The 20,009-nt window shown below is 42.2% G+C and overlaps 1 protein-coding gene across 2 annotated transcripts; it reads right to left on the reverse strand.

The window, feature by feature from the left end:
• Position 1: 1 nt before the first annotated feature.
• On the reverse strand, positions 2 to 10,854 carry ica1 (islet cell autoantigen 1). Of its 2 annotated transcripts, none has more exons than XM_069537984.1 (13): positions 10,594 to 10,854; positions 8,916 to 8,944; positions 8,612 to 8,783; positions 7,947 to 8,019; positions 7,411 to 7,534; positions 6,727 to 6,925; positions 5,954 to 6,079; positions 5,615 to 5,713; positions 5,077 to 5,177; positions 4,902 to 4,948; positions 4,440 to 4,721; positions 2,194 to 2,283; positions 2 to 2,033 (listed from the first exon to the last, which is right to left on the reverse strand). In XM_069537984.1, exons 2-13 carry the CDS (start codon positions 8,930 to 8,932, stop codon positions 1,912 to 1,914), a joined length of 1,452 nt encoding a protein of 483 aa, XP_069394085.1. In that variant the 5' UTR covers positions 8,933 to 8,944; positions 10,594 to 10,854; the 3' UTR covers positions 2 to 1,911. The 2 variants fall into 2 exon arrangements, with proteins under 2 accessions (XP_069394085.1, XP_019959001.2); XM_020103442.2 differs by having other exon boundaries at positions 10,655 to 10,848.
• Between the last annotated feature and the right edge of the window lie 9,155 nt (positions 10,855 to 20,009).

The raw sequence follows: 20,009 nt of genomic DNA on the forward strand, positions 1-20,009 counted from the left end.
ATTTTGGTTTGTAATCCTTTTAAAAGAGTCAAAAGGAGTCAGGGTAAGGCAATCAATGCATTTGGTTATGATTTAAAAATGACACACGTCAATCACAATAAAATAAAGTCACTCTCGGTTATAATATACTGCAGAAGGAATCCAATAATGATTATAATGAGGTTCAATACTGTTGAGTAGTGAGTAGATTAAGGCATTTACTGAAACATCAATCTATGCAGCATTGTCGTCAAAGTCAGTATGTTTGATTGTATTTCCATGATTAACAAACCTTTAGAAAACAAAACACTGAAAACTGCAGGAGTTAAATAAATACATGTACAAAATGATCGAATGTGTATTTATACTGGTGAACAAAAACAATTCATGCAACATGCAACAGTAAATGTATATTTATGAAATGTGGAATTCTGTGGTGACACATGGAATATATTTAAAAGCTGGATCACATCTACAGCACAACTGCAGCAAGCAGATTTAAAGAGCATTAATCTCAGAGAGGAAACATTTTTTCAACAACTTCTTGCTTCATCCAGTTCACTCACATGTGACGAGAAGTATAATTTCAGTGACAGTTTAATCCATCAATGGCAGAAAAATATACTTTTGGATATTTCATTAACTTTCCTTCACCCAGCATCATGAACTATTTTGCAAACATGAACTATTGCACTGTGATCTTTGCTTTTCCACGGCCCTCCCCCCCCGACTGTTGTTTCTCATTAAGTCAAAGAAGTCTTGTCTGTTTGCGATCTGCAGTAACGAGAATCAGAAATAAAGCGTGAATGCTACGAGAGACTAAAGATCTCCAAGGCAGCGAACGTCAAAGGCTTATTGTTCCAAACTCTCTCTGAGGTATCCATGCTCAACGTTTAGTGCTTAACCAAGGTAAATAGCAAACAGGCTTCATAAGGTCGTGTTGTAAAAGTTTGTTTTCTTTCACAACGGAAAGGACACGAGAGCTGGTGGTGATTAGTGTGGACTCATACTGCAGAATGTTTCTGCCACTATGAGGAGAAAATCTGAAAATGTACCTTGTTAGAGTCATTCGTATTATTATTCTCAATATTTTAAATTAAGATATTAAAACACCTGTTTGTTTTTACTAAATGTTCTGGTTACAAGAGCGTGAGGAGGAGCCTTGTGCCCGAAACACAATTTTTGAGCCCATCGGCTGCTGTGAGACAAACGTGGCGGCAACCGACAATATTTTGGGGGTTCCGGTGTCGTGTGGTTTAGACAGCAGGGCCGAGACGATCCTCCGTTCACCGAGTTGAGAGACGAAATCTACAGAGATGCTTTTTGTAGGTGTTTGAGCTGCAGACTACAGTTCAGCTAATCTCTTGTTAACCGCCATCCGCATACAAATGCAGGTAAATTAAAAATGATAGCCGAAGCATTAGGATGGACGTGTTCTGACTCTCTTACTCTCCAAACAGACAGTTTACCTGCGGGCAAACTGAACCTGCTCAAACATCGTTCGAGAAATAGAAAACAAAAGCTTCCGGCCTGTCCCTTGCCAACAGATTCTGTTTATTCAGAAGCTGTGTAGAGATTACTCGAAACGTCGCTAAGGCAAATAAATCCTTTAGTGGAAGCTTCAAAATATGTTTTTCAAACCTTCTGAAATGTTGTTAATCCAGCATCCATGGAAAAAATTGCAGCTGGAAGTATGTGTTGTTCCCATTTGTTTTAGCAACGGGTCAAAAGCCAAACATATGATGAGAAGCATCAAATCTTCTGAAACTACTTTTCCTTAAAAACGACTGAAATCATTTACATCATAGCTGCTGATTAATAAATTGGCTTCTAACAGATATTTCTCCGAACTCAGTGGAAGCAATACGCTGCTGTTCCCACTAACGAAGGCTTCGGTTTGAGAAGAGATCACCGTCACTCGGGGGGGGCGAACTATGCCGTGTGAAGTTCATGTGCTGAGTCAGTTTTGCCGACAGCATCGGGATTGGAGAGCGGGTCCAAGTCGGCGAACAGGTTGAACCACGCCGATAGGTCTTTGGACGTCGCCACTTTCCCTGAGAAATGAGATAAGGGATAAGAATATAAAATGATGTTGCAAAAATGATGAATCGATAACAACCCACGAGTTCTTAGAAAGTTCCTTTTCTCCTCATGCCAAGTTTCACTTTTTTTCTTTCGAATCTCACACGTTTGACACGTTTCGATCCGTCCTACCTTTCACGGCTGGCTTAGGAGCGTTCTGATTGGCACCAGATGAGGGCTCCGTTGTCTGGGCGACGGGCGCCGGAGCGGTGTCGGCCCAGTCTGAAAAGGAGATGCAGATTTGGATTAATCAACAGCAGACACACAAATCGTGATCCTACATACAAATCTCAATCTCTCTCGCACCGATATTGTGTAACAGTCTCACACAAACAGATCAGAAACAATTACTGCAGCAAAATCAAATCAGCCGTTATCGCCGGGTCATTAAATACAAGCTAAGATTTGCAGTTACATTCCTGAACTCTTTTTTGAGAAAGTTTATCTTGAGTTTGTCCGTTTGTATCTCGATGATAAAACATGCAGGAACAGATATCACCCGGGAGGACGTTGGAATGTGCTTTCGATGTTGTACTTGCGGATAATTGGGTGAAACGAATAATAAAGTAAAACTCCAAATAATAAAGTAACACCAAAAGTAGCAGTTTGATGTTGTATAAAGACGAAGGTAGGAGATGTCCGAGTTCTCTGTGTTTTAATCCCCTTGTCGACATTTTCAGAACTTCCCTTGTAGAAGAAGAAATGGAATAGAGTAAACTAGAAGCACACCAGGAATCTCGTAATTTAAACTAAAGTGAAAAATGGAATCTGCTCCAAGAGCTCATGGGTTCTTCAGGCTCAATTTCCACCGTTCAACCAAGATTCAATACAATCGGTTTAGTAGTTTTTGTGTAATTCAAACTTAACGTAGGCTCTGAGGTAATAAAACACTTTTCAGATACGTGTCCCGTGATGTTGATCTGCTGATAAATCTTCTTTTTTTTATTTTAAGGCGGTGAAATCTTAGAGTTTAGATTGAGGTGTAACTGGAGCGTGTTTGTGTGTGTTTGTGTGTGTTTTTGGCTGAAATTTGGGAATTTCTTGCTTAATGATTTGTCAGCTTTGTTTCACATTCTTGATCTTTTGCCCTTTTTGCTTTTGCTTTGGTTTCTCATGCTGTGTGATCAGGATTGTTGTTTGACTCCATGGACCAGGCTCTCTCTCTCTCTCTCGTCTGTTGTGGGCTCCGATCTTTCAGTTGACAAACCGTCACGAGCTTCGGTTTCTGCCGTCGTGTGCAGTGGTGACTTCTTTGGCTCCCAGCGAAGATTGATGCTATCAAATGTTTTATAAGTCGGCATCTGCACAATTTCCTACCTGCACCAACAGGCCGAGTGCAGCCTCGTGCGCTTTGAGAAGTTTAAAATCATTCTTCTGGTTCTGACTGAATCCTGTTGAGAGTTAATTATATTAAATACTGCAGGTTTTTCTACCTTGTTGTCTTTTAATTTGGAATTCGAGTTGTTGGAAAACCTCAAGCAGCTCCAACGTGTAACAGCTTTTTTTAAAAAGGAGACTGATCAGACCCGGGTGTGCTTCACTCAGCAGCTGGACTCATCAGAACCCACAGAACAGATGTTTTCTCCTGAACCCACGTTTCTCTTTTCATAAACGTTTTATTTTATTATTACTCTCTGCCACAGAGAGTTAGTGTCTTACCACATAATGTTAATCAACTAATTTCTCTTTTTTTTTCTATTTTAATTTCATCCATGACGAAAAATCCCCAGAATATAGTTTTTACATTTCTTAATGACTTTTTAATAGTGCTGCCACTCGTAACCGTCCACGCTGGAAATAGACAAAACCGATTCAAACAAAACCAGACGAGGTGCTCGCAGCCAGCGCCCGGATGAATGGAAAGTAGTTGGCCATTACCTATAGGTCGGCAAATCTAATTGCCATGTTGTAATAGCTTCCTTCTATTACTCTGACAGACGGGGGTTTGATAAATCATTATACAGCCACTTTTCTCCCTGTGTGGAAACGGTGAGCTACTTATTTTAATCTTGTTTTTTTAATTCTTAATGGTCAATTTCATGGAAATTTCATGTACAATGCAGGTTATTTTTTCGTTTTTCGGTGCCTAATGACATTGCGGCTAGTTCTGATGTTTCAGCTGAGAGAGTAGTTCTCCCTAATGGTCGAAACCTCAGCTAATGTCTTTTTGATAGAAAACATGTAGGATACTTTTAAAATCGCTTGCTACTCACCATATAGTGATTTTTCCATTTTGTAGAGCTGAATCTCTAGTGAGGATATTTAGACCATGTATAGGGAACTCCTTCTATCCCACAATGCATTGTAAAAAGTAGTGCACAATTGATGAATGGCAATATAAATATTTTCTATTGAAAGTACGCTGAACGTGTCCTGACCTGAGAGGGAAGAGTGCAGGTTGTTCAAGCTTTGGTCGAGAAGATGAGACGGTAGAAAAAAGGAGTTTTCCTTTTGCTGTGCGTCTGCCGGTCGACCGGACGCCGCTGCGCTCGTCCCGTCCTCGGTGTCTCCAAACACTTCCGTCCACTCTCGAGAGAAGTCGCCCTCGTCCACAGACAAACTGCCCAGGATCTCGTTGAGTAAGGCCATGCTGTCCTCCTCACCCTCCAACTCTGGACAGGATGAGAGAGGTGGGGGGCGGGGACAGGAGCTCTCCGGCTCTGCGGGTCGATGATAGTGACACATCGTGTTATTCACCAGTTTTGTGCGTTTTAATTGGCTGATTGATTAATTAAGAAAATGATCAGATTAGCCCCAAATCCAAGTATTTCCACAGAAGATTAAAAATACTGGAGGAACCTCCTGCAGTTACATAAATGTTAAACTTTGTACGTGTTTACCTTCGTCCATCCTGTCGCTGGTGGTTTCACTCTCTAGTGAGATGAGTCTATGAATATAAAAAACAGAACTTTGTAAAACTTCATGTAAACATAAGACGACAGGTGTAGACAGACTGGTTCAGTGTTCGGTCTGCCTCCATGAGCAAACATCACGATGAGACTTGTTAGAACTCACTGGTTGTCTGTGGTCTCACTTTTCTTCCCGTCCTCAGTCTCTACTCTACTTTTCTTCTTCCCTTTCTTTCTCACCAGCTTGTCCACAGGGTCTTTTAAAGTCTGCAGGAAAAACAAAGTTAATTCTAATTCTCCAGGTTTAAATCTACTGATATTAACATTATCAAGAGAATAGTCTGAATAAGACGCTGTCATGAAAACAGCATTTTCTAACGACCTAAAACCTGAATAACGTCATATTTCGAATGAGGATTAAATGAAGACGAAGTACTTTAACCATATTTACACTATGATAACCCATATGTCTTAATCGCAGTGTAACGTCCTATTGGAGTGTATGGCAGTTGCCTAATGCTTGACAGTGGTCGGCTGTAAGATGCTCAGAGCAGAATCAGACGGGAAGATGAATAGAATCTCTTAGTAACTCATGTAAACATCTTAGTAGTAATATTCAGAGTAAAGTCAATAGTCGTATTTTAGTGTCCATGTAAACGTCACTGTTTGAACTCGGATCAGTTCGGGTGGAGGTGACCTCTGACCTTCAGTGTGGAGAACTCATAATGCTGACTGCCCTTGAAGCTCTCGTGAATGGCTGCCATCGTGTGGGATGTCTTCTCCCAGAAGTGCAAGAGTGTCGTCTGAAACCGCAGAACAAGAGCAACACATTCAGCTGAAAACGGTTAGAAGAAGAGCGAAGAGCACAGCGAAGCGTCGCCGCCGCCGTCTCTGCCGTGATGGTTAAACCTCTGCAGTGAATTCCTTTGTTCCCTTTGTGTTTGTCTTCCTTCCTGTCGTCGCTGGATGTGGTTGAGCCACCGACAACAGCCTGTTCAGGATCAATGGAGTGTGTGCAAACTGCCCAGATGTGTTGCGTGTACCTGGTACGTGGTTAGAACGTGAGAGAGGAGGTTGCAGCGACTGGCTCCCAGCAGGTCCACCTTCTGACAGACGTCGTTCTTCAGTTTGTCAAAGCTGGTTTTGGTTGAGCGCACCTGAGCCTGAACCTGAGAGATAATAGATATGGAAATGTCCCAACTGAACATCGGCAGCCAGTGTCACGTGTCATGCAGGTGTGAGCAGTGGAAACACTCGAGTTCATGTTTGTGCAAGTGAAGCAGAGGAGAGCATGCTGGGTCCTCGTAGCATTGTGGTCTGAACAATTTGAGGGTGTGTTGCACCATCTAGTGGCATTTCTCAACGTTTGTCCTCCGTCATGCCCTCTCTGTGGTTTTGGGGTATTTCAGCAGATTGAGGATGAAATGATGAGTCATTATATTTCATTGCTGAAGTCCGTTTGTTTGTTTGTCTGCAGGATTACACACAATTACTGGAACAGATTCCATGAAACTTGGTGAAAAGGAAGAATTCAAGGAGCTTGATAAAACAAACAAATTCAGGAGACTGAAAGAATGAGTAGTTTTGTGTGGATCCAAATTAAAATCTGGATCTAGTGGATTTAAATGTGTTTTCTGGGCCTTGGAGGAGGATATTGATATTTGATATTTGACTTTCCCGTTAAAGGGAATTGTCGAGCTTTCACAGTCGACATTCTTGACTTGGTATGGCGAAAGGTCATGGTCATCAGAACCACATGAAATACAGCCGTTACTTATTTTAACTGTCATCGTGTGTTGAGCTGTCTGCGGCAAACCTTGCGGAATTTCTCCATCTGCTTGTGCGTGTCTGGATCCAGCTCCTGAGACACGTCCTTCATCCACAGCAGCGCCCCGCGGTACTCGGTCCTCGACTGCTCCATGCGATTCACCGTCAGCCACGTGTCTGAGATGGCTCGATAGCGGAAAGTCTCCACCTCCTGGTACAACCGGCACAGAGGGTTCCTCAGAGCCACTCTGTAGGACGCGAACGTTAAAGCCACTGTTAGGGTGCTGTTACTGGTGAACAGTACTTAGATAGTATATAATACACTCTACTGAATAATCATTCCCCATTATTAACAGGACAATAACAGAGGTATTAAATTAGTGTAGAGGACCACTTTGTATTATCAGTAATTATGTGTGGTTGCTTTGTCCTGTTTTTCTTTTTAGCCAACAGAGATACAGAACCAATTATTCAGCTATCAGAGTTGAACCTACAGCTGCTGTTTAGGAAACTTGTCGTCTGTCCTGTAACTGTGATCATTTGCTTCCTTTGGGTTCAAATTTCCTGGACGTGTCCACACTCAAACAAACAAGACTGTCTTCCCCGCTTCCTTTGTGGGATTTGAGTGTCATTGAGTTTACGGTTTTTTTTCTAGTGCAGCTGCAAGTTTTATGTGAATTATCTGGAGACAACGGTTACAGACACAGTGATGATACTTTTGTGTGCTGCCTACCTCTGCTGGGAGGAGAAGCAGAGTGCTTTCCCTGTGGCCTGCATGATCTTTCCAGCCCTGGTTTTATCCTGCGAGCCCTGGGAGCGCAGGAAGCGACCCAGTTCATTCTCTTCCTGGGAAAGAACTGCGCAGGAGAGACGAAGAATGCAGCCTTCAGATTCAATCAGTACAAACCTTGAAAGAATGGATGTGCAGTTTTATCAGATGACATTATTAATTAGTTCATGTACTGAACACGGCAACACAGGCGAGATGATGAGCTCAGACATCCAAAGGGATTCTGAACCACTGATGGATGGATATATATATGTATTATTGTTTATAGTCTTAAATTAATAATGCTCTCGTAAATGAGGTCTCATATTTAAATGCTGTACAGCTTGTAGAACATTTAAAAGAGGAAGGATCATCTCTGGAATACAAACTTCCATGTGCACGTGATAGGGTTGTTAATTGGGTAGTTTTACTCAGAGGGTGTCGCACCTCGTTAAAACCCTGTGAGACCAATTGTAAATAAATGATAAATGTGAACGTACAACAGATCCTCCTCTGGTACTGCTCTATGACCTTCAGCAGCTCCATGCACGTTCTCTGGATGGAGTGAAAGACCTGCAGGGCACAAGAACAACCAGCATAAAGGCAAAGAAGCAGCTGAAGTGATTCTCTTTGAGTGAAGCTCGTGTGTAGTCAACTCGCGGAATAAACTGAGAGTTTCTGTTGTTTTCAAGAAACCTGGATCCACCCAAGATACTTGATTGGTTTCAAGAAGTGATATTAAACACTGGAGTTTTTAAAATGTCACATCTACGCTTTAAAAAAATGATCCATTATGTAGATATCAAGTTTTGAGCGGTTTATCTCCTTTTTTATCGAGGGCCTCGTCTAAATTACGGTTGGATGTCCAAGCTTTTATGAAGTATCGATTTCAGCCATTAAATTCCCCTCACCCCTGGAACAGAGGCGCCGATGATGGAGGGTGGAGAGGCGGCCTAATGTAAGATCTAGGCCTCAGGCTAATGCTGGCATCGTGTGAATCAAAAAGCCATTTTAGTCAATTGAAGAATCCACCTGAGGCGGAAGGATCTTCCGTGCTTCTTAATGACTCTGTGATGTGACTAAAGGCTCCTGGAAGCAAACATGGCAGTCAGTGAGGACGCTGTAAAACTCCCCCGACACGCACAGTCTCTTATTTCCTCCTCACCTCCAGCTTGCCGTCCAGATCGGCGTCCGATGCCACCACATGCTCGTCCTCTTTCTTCCCGGTGACCTTGATGAGCGTCTGCTTGGTTTTCCAGTACTTCTGCTGGAACTTGTTCACCACGGACGAGTCCTGGCTTTGGATGAAGCGGTCGAGATAGTCGCGGGAGTAGCCACTGCAACCAAATGTGCAGTTAGATTTAAAAAAAAAAATCTGTTAAATCTGTCCACTGCACTTTAAATAAACGAGAAGAACCTGTTCAATGTGGCAGAACTGAGCGTTAAACAGAGATGTGGTGTATACTCACAAATTTCCTCCCTCCATTTTCACGATTATCTGTGGAGAAAGTAGAAGAACTTAGAGTCAATGGAGCAGAACTTTCAGCAAATGACAGTCAGCAGATCACCTCTATTTTTACAGGACATGCATTTCCTAGATACATTGTGATACAAACTCGTATTCTAGATATTTTCTGAGCTGTAGCGTGAAATGTGGAGAGAGCGAGCGAGGATTACATGCAGCAAAGGGTGATGTCGGAATCGAACCTACGGCCGCTGCAGCAGCACACGAGCCTCTGTGTTTGCTCAGCTGCAGGTTTTAACCAGAACAAAGAAACTGGATCATGTTTCACTGATCCTGTCATCACGTTGCTTTTTAAACTCATTCTAACAAAAGTTGACAGCGTCTTCTTCCGTGTCAAACGGTTTCATCAAGTTTATAATTCTATGGTTTATGTTGGAATGTTCCATTGGTACATTTTATTATAATAATTCAATCATCACTGCTTCGGACTCAAATCTTCAAATGTGTAAAACAAAAAGCTTGAATCACAGTTTTTGTCCATTTCTTTTCTACTTGCACGGAGTCATTCGCAGTTTTGTGAGACAGTAAATAGTACTACTGGTATAATACTGTGAAGTACGTGGTCACTGTACAACATTACAGCTCCAGTAAAACAAAGAAAACTCCTCTTGACCCTGGTCTGTAAAAGCCTGACGCATGAGTCACAAGGTGCGACTGAGGCGGAGCTGGTACTGAGCAGAGAACAAATATCTACTACAGTTTTCATGTACCTGTACTTAAGTTTGTTGTATTTCCATTTCTGTTCTTCTTAGAGGCAAATACTCAAACACAGTTATTTGACAGCAGTAGATTCAGATTAAGAGTTTTCATTTTAAAAAAACTATTTAGTTGTAGGGTATAGTTATATATATATATATATATATATATATATATATAATACTAATATACTACTATATAGTACTATATTTACTGAAAGGACCTGAACACTTCATCCACTAGTAGATTCAAGTTTCAGGAGATTTAAAACTAATGAGAGCAAATTTCATAGAGATCATCTAAAACAGGCTTGATTAGCAGTTACAGTCATATTAGGAAACACAAGTTGCTTTTATTTATTTAATCTCTTCACACAAAAAAAAGTGAATGAACTGGACTGAAAAATATCTGTATTTACATTTATATTCAGGATCACTGATCTTATCCCTGATGTTAATCTGGACGAACTGAGGTTTGTTCATTCCGTGTGTTTTTGCTCATAGAGAAATAATTAGAATAGAATAATCATCCAAACACAGAAACCACCAGCAGCTGTTTTCCAGATGTGCATCAGCTGCTGTCCATCAACAAACCATCACATTGATCGTGAATCACTGGATTCTACTCGGAACTCGCGCGTCACGACGCAGTGAAATATCCTCATCGGTGATGTGGAGCGAGACACGATACACGAGGAGGACACAGCGACTCTGATTCAACGATTCAACGATTCAACGATTCAACGATTCTGAATTCAAATGTGAACGTTTGTGAACGTGAGTGAATCAAACAGCAGCAGAACAGAAACAAAGCCTGAGTCACTGAGCGGAAACAGCGTTTCCTGCATCGTCCTTCTCCTCTGACATGAAACCACAGCGATACTCACACAGTGATACTCACACAGTAATACTCACAGTAATACTCACAGTAATACGTGGATATATCAGAGTACAGGAGAAGATCCCGTGTGAATAAAAACACAAATACCTCAGAGTGATGATGTCAAAGCAGGAAACATCTCGTTATTCTGCGCTCATCGCTGCACGAGGCTGCGTCTGGATGACAGGCCACACACGCACACACGCACGCACACACACACACACACACACGCACACACAGCTGCATATTCAACTCCGCTGCATCATCCGCCCGCTGACGTCACTGTCCTCCGCAGCTAATTGGCCGGATCTGCCGCGCGCATCACGTTCAAAGCTTTGTCTCGTGCACGAGTGTGGTGCTCGTGCAATGTGCCTTGAAGGACAATAATGGAGGAGTGGCCAATAATATGATGCTATCATTATTATTATTGTTATTATTGTTATTATCGTTGTGGACTCTATAATGATCTATATAATCTATAGTCTGGACTGGATGAAGCTTTATGGACCCAGAGGCTAAAAGTTTCCCCTCAGCAAAATGTTTTAATTACCTTTCGATCAAATAACAGCAGTGAAACTCGGAATGAAGATATCAGTGATTTATTGCTCGACTCCCCTCAGCTCTCAAATGCTCCTGTGTCTTTCAGCTCATCGTTTCCGTTTTAAGGTCCTCGAATTGTTCGTAATTATTATTATTATCATCAATATTATTATTATCATTGTATCAGACAAGGAGGTTATGCTTTGGCCCCTGTCCGTTTGTTTATACACAAAAACAAATTTATGGAACTGATATCTATCGTGAAATTTGATGCGGAGGTTTGCTCTCTTATTGTCATTATAATTATAATGACTGTGATTAGCAATGTGCATTGTTATTATTATTTGTATCTGCATTAAATGCTGCCACTATCATTAGTAACATCGTTACATCTTTAACCATCACTCCTGAGTTTTAATTCTAATAATCGGTCTGATGAGGAAAGAGGAAAACACAAATACAACATCTTAGTCTAAAACAATAATTCAAGTATCCGTATGTACCCACTCATGAAACATTCACCATCAGTTCTGTGTTTGTCCAAACGAGGGCAGTGTAACATAAAGGACGGGGCCGTCTCTAATCGTCTCCTCTGCTGTTTGGGGCCCCGAGCTTTCGTCTGCTGGCTCCAGTTTATTTCATCACATGCTGCAGCTGATCTAATGGCATGTACATTTTGATGTCACCTTAAGGGAATTTCTTGTCATGCACCAAATTGATGAACCTGCTTGTTGCCCTGGACAGTATCTGGGAGAGTCTCACACAGCTCAGGCAGCTTCGCTGCACAAACCCACTGAGCTGCACTGAGATTATGGATTTATATCTGAGGAGCGGGTTTTTTTTAAACGTAGATCTCCATTTGATTAGCATCAAGAGAACGTTGAACCTTTTGATCCTTGAACACCCTGAGGTCAGTTTCGGTTTTCATCCTTGACTCGATGTGGGAGCGAGCTTGTTGTTGCTTGTTGGGTTATTTTGCATCTTTATTATCGTAATACCTTCTGATTTCCCCTGAGGTAGTTCTCCAGCGCCTCTCGGCGTCCTTCCAAACCCTGACCCCTGACATCATTCCAGGGCCTCTGATGGGAGCAGATAGACAGACGCGTCTCTCTTAAAGGAGGATATGATCTCCATAAATGCCGGTGTCCTTCACCCCCATCTGATCCTCCCCCTGCTCTTACCCTCCTTATCTTCAGCTCCGTGATGGCATCAAGTTAAATTCACTTAAATAAGAAAAGAAAACAATCAGAGCCTTAATTTAAGTGATGCTGTCGGGGATTTAATTCAATCAGGACGGACTCCTGAATTCCTCTCTGATATCGACCATAGATCCGTGTCACCATTGATTTCCTCTGACATTTCCAGCTCGTTCCATTCATGAGATTTTCTTTCTACATAGGAGCCTATGCTTCTTTAATACTCCACGATCGTCATCTCACCAGAATACCTAACGCATCGAGAACCATTTTCTGGGACGCAGTCTAAACCAGACTTGAGCGTCGCCCTCGTCGCGAGGGTTTTGCAACCCCTCCGACCTGACCCCAAAAATTGCTCAATTGACTTTTTCCATCTGCAGTTATGTTTGGTGATGGGGAACCATGACATTTACATTCGCACCACTCCAATATGATCCCTTGCTGGGTGCGAGTTTTCGACACAGACTATAGCTCAAAACAGGTCACAGGATCAGAAGTGTCTCTTGCCTGAAGGAGCCACTGAGTCGATCCTTTCCATTTTTTTTTTCTTTTGCACCAAATGGTGTTTTCTCTCTTTCTCGTTTTTGGTCTCTCTCCCTCTCTCTCTCTCTCTCTTTCTCTCTCTCTCTCTCTCTCTCTCTCACACACACCAGTAACTTGCCGGAACACATTTAGATCCTGAGTAGAACTCCTCAGTGCCCACTCATCACTCTGCGTGGTGTTTGAAGATTACTACGCTCAGAGACATCCTCGCTGGGCATCCAGGCAGCTTAGAGGCCAAAATCCATAATCCCTTACCCTTCATGGGAATTCTCCATGCACTTCAACATGCTGAAATACAGCCCCGCTGCAGCAGCCTCTCACGGCCGAGGAACTAGTGCAGCCGCGGGCCGAGATAGATGGATGACATGTCTCAAAGAATGTGGGAGAAGTGGAGGAAGTTAGATTTAAAAATAAGTTATATACCGCGGATAGTTTCTGCCCGGAAATCCAAACCAAGGAGATGTTTCTTGCACGGTATTTTTTTATTCGTAACGTACGGTTTCCTCGGCCGGTCTGCACGCACCGCTAACTGTTTTATGTACGCCGTATACCATAACAGCCCAGAAGACATTATTTACTGAAGATGTGGGTCTCAGCAGCTGTGCAGCCTCTCCACCAGTCGTCTCAATAAAGAATTTCCTCTGAGGCTTTACTGCCTTATTAAAACGCATAAATAAGTGCAGTTCCTTGATTTAGTAATCTGAATGAACAAGTTATATGTAAAGTTCAGCCGTTGTAGCTGAAGGGCCAGTGGGGCTTAATTTTTTCCTCCTCCAGGCTATACTCTAATGCTTTGTTCATCTGCTGTGCTAAAACCCATGTAATAGCTTTGGGGGTTGTACTGCACCAAACAAGGAATAATAAAAGAAATCTCATATTCACATTAATGTGTTTTCTCATTATGAAGGTGTCACATGACCCTAAACCTTTTCCTTTTTCCCCCCAACTCTTGAAATAAAATCAAAATTACGAGGACGACAGAGAGAAAAGGTCAGAGCAGGTTTCAGTCAAATGTCAGGTAACAGGATCACTTGCACTGAACTAGACTCAATAAATCAATCACATTTTATTTGTAAAGCCCATATTTACTATTCGCCTCGTAGGGTTGAGAAAGGTGCGTCATCCTCCGGCGTTACTAAAGAAAAAGTCTCGATTATATTGAACATCTAAGCAATCAAGTTGTAAGATAAGATAAAACTTTATCAATCCCAAAACAGCCTGAATGAGTTGGACAAGAGAATAAAAATAAAACAAATTAAACAGAATTAACACAGAATGTGAAATATACACCTTTCACACAGACACATATTGTAAAGTATTTCAGTGCAGTGGTACAGGACGATTGCATGAGAATACAAAACTGTATTTGTGTGATGTTAAGATAAGAATAATGTAATATGAGATGATGCTACACAGATAATGTGCAAAAATACATTTCTATTTTCAAAATAGCACAAGATCATAATCCACTATCACGATCCACCATGTGGCCGCAGCCATGATGCGGGAAAACGATAAAGTACAACAACGACTCAGGTGAGCAACAATACTGAGAGAGACAGGAGAGAGAATATCTGCCAGGGCCCAACACGCCTGCTTCACATTCCACACAATCAAACATCCTGAATGTGCCTCTCAGGTTTTTCTCATCGTGATCCGTGATTCACTTCCTGGGAAAATGGTGAAAATGTCAAAAGTCTAACTTCCTGGATCTGCACCGAAACCGAATGAAGTCTTTCCTGGCTGATAAAACATCCTTCAACCAAGTTCGCTGGAAATCCGTTCAGTAGTTTTTGTGTAATCTCACTTATAGAAACAATCCAGTTTCCTTTTCCCTGAACCATCTGTTCGCTTGTTTATTTGATTTGCACTAAATCAAAGTGGTCGGCAGGATCATTTTTTATTGTGTGTGTCAACTTTCCCAAGGACGTCTCGGCTCCTCTGCCTCCACGTGTTCTGTCCTGTTACATGTTGAGCTGTGACTTGGACAAAATGTCGGCGGGAGCGCCCTTGGTCGTGCGAGGAGCCGGAGCGTTACCCGATGCTAACCTGCACTGGGAGCGCTGCAGAGCTCCCTCCCTGCTGTTTGGCATGCTCCGTGGCACCGAGGGCAGAGCGTGTCACCGGGCTGGCACCGGCCTGAACCCGTTCAAGGTTACTCTTTGATTTAATGGTGATGCATTTTTTAAAACCGCATCATCGCTCTCTCTCTCTGCCACCGCGCCTAGTCCATCTCTGTCACAGACACTGGCCGTGCGTCTCACCTTTAGCAGCGGAAGCACCAGGAGAGGTTGTTAAAGAGATAAATCAGCGGCAGATGAAGCTCCTGTGCAGCTCCTGCGTTGGTTGATTGTTTTAGCTGCTGCCTTATTTTAAATCCAGGCTTTAAATCCAGGCCGGTGAAGGAAGTGAGTTCTGTATGTTTTGACCATGACATAGAAAACTCTACTCATCACCTCGTCAGGCACCGACAATTAACTCTGACTGCCTTGGTGTTTTGATGTATAGCCGTGTGCAACACGTCACTGACTTCCTCCGGCCTTCTGAAGTTGTAGACGATGGAGGAAAGTACGAGCTTGTTGCTTATCGCGTCCTCGTCTCACACAAACATTCACCTCGCTCTGTTCTCACTCTGACAAGGTGAAATTTGCTAATCGTCACCTCAGTTAACTGACGGTGTTTGTGTATCACAGAAACAGATCATCAACCAGTCGCTCTTCTTCTCTCCGAGCTGCAGCTGCTGATGAGCGAGCCCAGTCTCACACTCTTTTTCTCTTTTCGGTGGCACTTAAAAGCCGAACCTAATATCAGATTAGATATTAGCTCGGCTAACTAGAAATAATATGTAAATAATAAATAACGTTCTTCATCAGACGATAAACAATCACAGTTAAATCCTGATTTTTACAAAATAAAGTCCAATCTATCTTCTACTTCCTCTCTCTTTCACATTACAACATAACTGCACTTCAAAATAAAGTTGAATCCAGCCGTTATTTCACTGCTTCACTTCATTAGAATGACGTCAGTGTTTTCCTGGAATCAGAGGATAGAAATCCTCTCACACCTTGAAACACAAACACATCTTCACCTTCGGTTTGATGAAGCTGCTTCTCACACAAACTGGAAAACTGCGTACGAGAAACTTAATGAGCAGAAATGAAACGCAACTTTGTGCAGAGGGACGATTCATTCACTTCATCATCGCCCCAGTTTTTTAATTCCATCATTACAGGGCTGGGACTAATTGTTTTGTGTTTTATCAGCAATTAATCACTTAATTAGTTTTGATTATTATTTCCTTCATAATCAAAATTGCCAGAAGATATTTGAACGACGTCCATCACAGTTTTTAATAGTGTCTGGTGACATGTTTAACGTGAAGCTGAGACAAGAACAGATTTTTACATTTGAGACATTGCTGCTTTGCGTACATTTGTGAATTTATATCACACGTGTAGTACTGAAGTATTGAAATACTAAACAGTTTGTATAGATATTTGATAGAAATCAGTTAATTTAATTTAATTCACTTTCCTGACTCACAGGTATTGTTTTATTCCCCAATGTGAGAAATCTGTACTTTAATTTGTTGAATATAAATTAGATATATTTGCATTGTGAACAGTTCGTTGGACAGAAAAAGAGTCTGAAGTTATCAGATAAATAATTTATTGATTGATAAAAAAAATAAATATATTTTGGTAATGAAAGAAGCTGCAGTCTAATATCCTCCGTTATTGATATTCTTTCAATAACAGAGGATTGATTGGTGTATTTTCCTTTCCATCTACGTTCTTCATACACAAACACTCTTTCAATATATAGACTATATGTTACAGACTATACATAGACTATCTATCTACTTGTAATATAGAGTACGTCTTGCAGTATTCAGCTTCTGTAACAGCAGCAATCTCAGCATTTAACCTCAGAGTTTAAAAATTATGTTTTGAGTGAATTACAGAAACATTAAATTACATCTTGGCTCAATGTCTCTAACTCTTGAAATGTAGACTATCTATAGAGTATCTATAGACTATTTATCAAGTTGGTATTTGGTTTATGTCTTGAAATGTCCGGCTTCATGAGCATTTAACTTAAAATAAATGAATTTTAGATTAATGTCAGTCCGACTCCTCCTACATCTTCTGTCTGTAGATATCTGTGTGATGCTCACACTTAAAGAACCATTGTTGGCAGGCTGATGACACAGCTCCTGTGTTGGTGTGATGAGGTAACGGGTGGGAGACTTGGTGCTGAAAGTAGCGGAGACGTCCAACTGACAGAAATTCAAGAGCGGCCTAATTTCTTTCAGATTCATGTTGAGCTGAGTAGCATTAGATCATAGATGAGCAAACAGCAGAATGGGAGAATGAGACAGTCGCTGCTGTCAGCCATTATCCAGCCTGGTGGGAACTGACAGCGTCATGATGCTAACATCCATTAGAGCAATTAGCCGCGGCACACAGGTGCCCCGCATTTCAGACCTTTTATTAAAAGCCTCGAAAATATTCTTAATTTTCTCCACCTTCCAAAGGAAAACCTGTTTACCAAATGTAATATAAGCAGCGGGACAGAATTAAATAGAGCGTAAACTTAATTTCATGTTGCCACAATTCATTCGATTCATATGGGCTTAATAGTATTGTTCATTTTCCTGCATATTTAGGGGTGAACTGCTCGTACCTGGTTATGTCTGGGGGGCATTAAGTCTGACTAATGAAATGACTCTATCCTCTGTGGCGTTTTAATCTATTCATTGGGAAAGTAATTGACAAGCCCACAGTTTGTGCATTAGGATACCAAAGGACAGCTGTCACTAAAGCAATTAAAATGACAAAGGTTAATTAATTCTCTCCAGTTTTTACCTGATATGAGACGTTCACAATGAGTGAGTTTTCATTTCCAGAGGAGCAGTGTTTTCAGGAGAGTAATTTATTTGTGATTTTTTGGAGGGAGAGGAAAAAAAAAAAAAAAAATCCAGCAGCCATTGTCTGATAGAGCCTTTAATATGTCAATAGCTCACACCACACTGCGCCTCAGGACAACTTCAACCCACACTTGAAATGAGTTCTGCAGCAGGACATGAGCCGAGATGACAACTGGTCGTTTGTTGCTTTTTTTTTAAACGTGTCTTTAGCAGTAGCTCAAATAAAATGTGAGCGGTGTATAAACGAGGGCCGTGAGGACGTCTTACACTTTAATATGAACAAATGTGTGTGTGAGTGGAAAACCCATTTCTCCACATCTCTTCCCTGCAATTGTGTGTGTGTGTGTGGGGGGGAGAGAGGGGGTGGGGGGTGTCACGCGAGAGAAACCCAAGATGCAAATAATTACTATGCCAACCACCTCTGACACCACGAGAGCAGAACCCAAGAACTTTCTAATCCACCTAAATGTCAGAGCAGCGTTCGCAGCCCTCCCTCCGTGTGAATCTCCACAGGCTGCCAAAAGGCCAGTGGTTAGTCATCTGTTTACTCTTGCAGCTGCTGGGTGTCATTGGGACTCTGAAGGAGAAATCCCATGATTCTCTTTGCCATTTCTGACAGCTCCCGCCCAGACCACATTAATCAGGGATCGGGGGCGAGGTGGGGGATAGACGGCAGGCATGGATGGCTCCGGCCCAGGACAACTGAAGCGAGGGAGGAGATCTGATATTTTAGACGCCCAAACGCTGCTGGGTTGTAAACGCTGCCGGTTTCATTCACACACAGACGAGAACAAAAACGTCTATTTTGTCTTGTTGCTGGGTGAAACGATTCCTCGGGATCTACATCATTTCAGAGACGTTTGCTTTAGAGACGAGTTAAACGAACCCATCATCTCCCTGTTGTGCAAATGATTCTCCCAGAAAGAGATTTGCAGGATTGAGGTTATTATATATTCGAAATGAGTTTGAATGAAGTTTTTTTTTGTGGAAAGCTTCCTCTGTTTTAATTATAAAGCTCCACTTTCTGCAGCCTCTCGGTTTTAATAATTTCACAGAGTTCTGCTGGAGGTACGATCAGTGATCCAAGGGGTTGACAAAAGATTAGCTGCGGAGCTAAAAGCCAAACGTTCACGAAAATGAATGAAAATTCACTGATTTGTTTCGGCAGCAAAGTTTTGAAAGTGACGAACCTAAGATTCTGTTTCGACTTGTGTTTCTGGACACCAGGTGATTTAATGTCAACTAACATATTTGGATATTCAGCTACTAAATGATTTTGAGTCGTAGTTTCTTTCTCAACAATCATACAATGATAACACCTCGTTCAGAGCTGAGCTCAGTTCACTCTGCTTGTTTGTGGGAAACACTGTGGATACTTACAGTCTGTAGTTTGTTCTCTACTTCACCTCATCCTCAGTTCACAGGGAAGTGACTCTGATGTTCCTTCATATCTGACTTCGAGTTTGAAACCTGCGGGAAACCCTGATAAAAACAAAACAACGAGCTGAAAGACGCTAAAACACCGTCGAGCTGAATCCACTCTCACATCACAGACGTCATTTGATTCATTGATGATGTGTTTTGAGCGGCTTTAAGTCAGAAAACGTCCGTGTCATTATTGTCACGATCCGAACACGACGTGAGACTCAGCGTTTCCCCTCGGACGACACCAGTCAGGGAACAGATCCAGCTCCCAGCAGCGCTCACACCAAACACTTCAGTGCCACACTGTTTACGCTCGTGAGATGATGTGCATAATGAGGCTGCATTGTCTTCGGCAAAGTGCTGCTTTAATTCTCCGAGGCTGAACAAACTGTCCCTGGCACATTTGAGCAGGAGAGAGATTTCAAAGTCCCTTCATAGAGATGAAAGAAGTTTGCCCGAACGGCGTCTGACACATTAGTCACCTCTTCTTCTCTGTGACAGAAACATGCTCTCAATTTACGAGTCAGGTGCTTCCAGTAATTTCTGCCAGCCATGTTCCTCCACATCATAAATTCCTCTTCATGCTCCCTCATCCCACGGGCAGACCCCTGTTCTCCGGCCCGCCCTGTCAGGAATACGCCCCACGCTGGCAGGTTGGATGTGGTCCAGGCCGCTCGGTCCTCCACGCACACGATGAAAGAGCCCTGAATTTAAATAGACGGCAGTGATTGTGCCCCCAGGTGCACATTTGTACTTTTTACAGGTTTTCTATCGGCAGTTAATTCATTCTTTGGATGGTGTTGACTCTGCGGAGCTCCCACTTACA

The sequence above is a fragment of the Paralichthys olivaceus genome, chromosome 13 (genome assembly GCF_024713975.1).
Source record: "Paralichthys olivaceus isolate ysfri-2021 chromosome 13, ASM2471397v2, whole genome shotgun sequence".
NCBI classification, from domain to species: Eukaryota; Metazoa; Chordata; class Actinopteri; order Pleuronectiformes; family Paralichthyidae; genus Paralichthys; species Paralichthys olivaceus.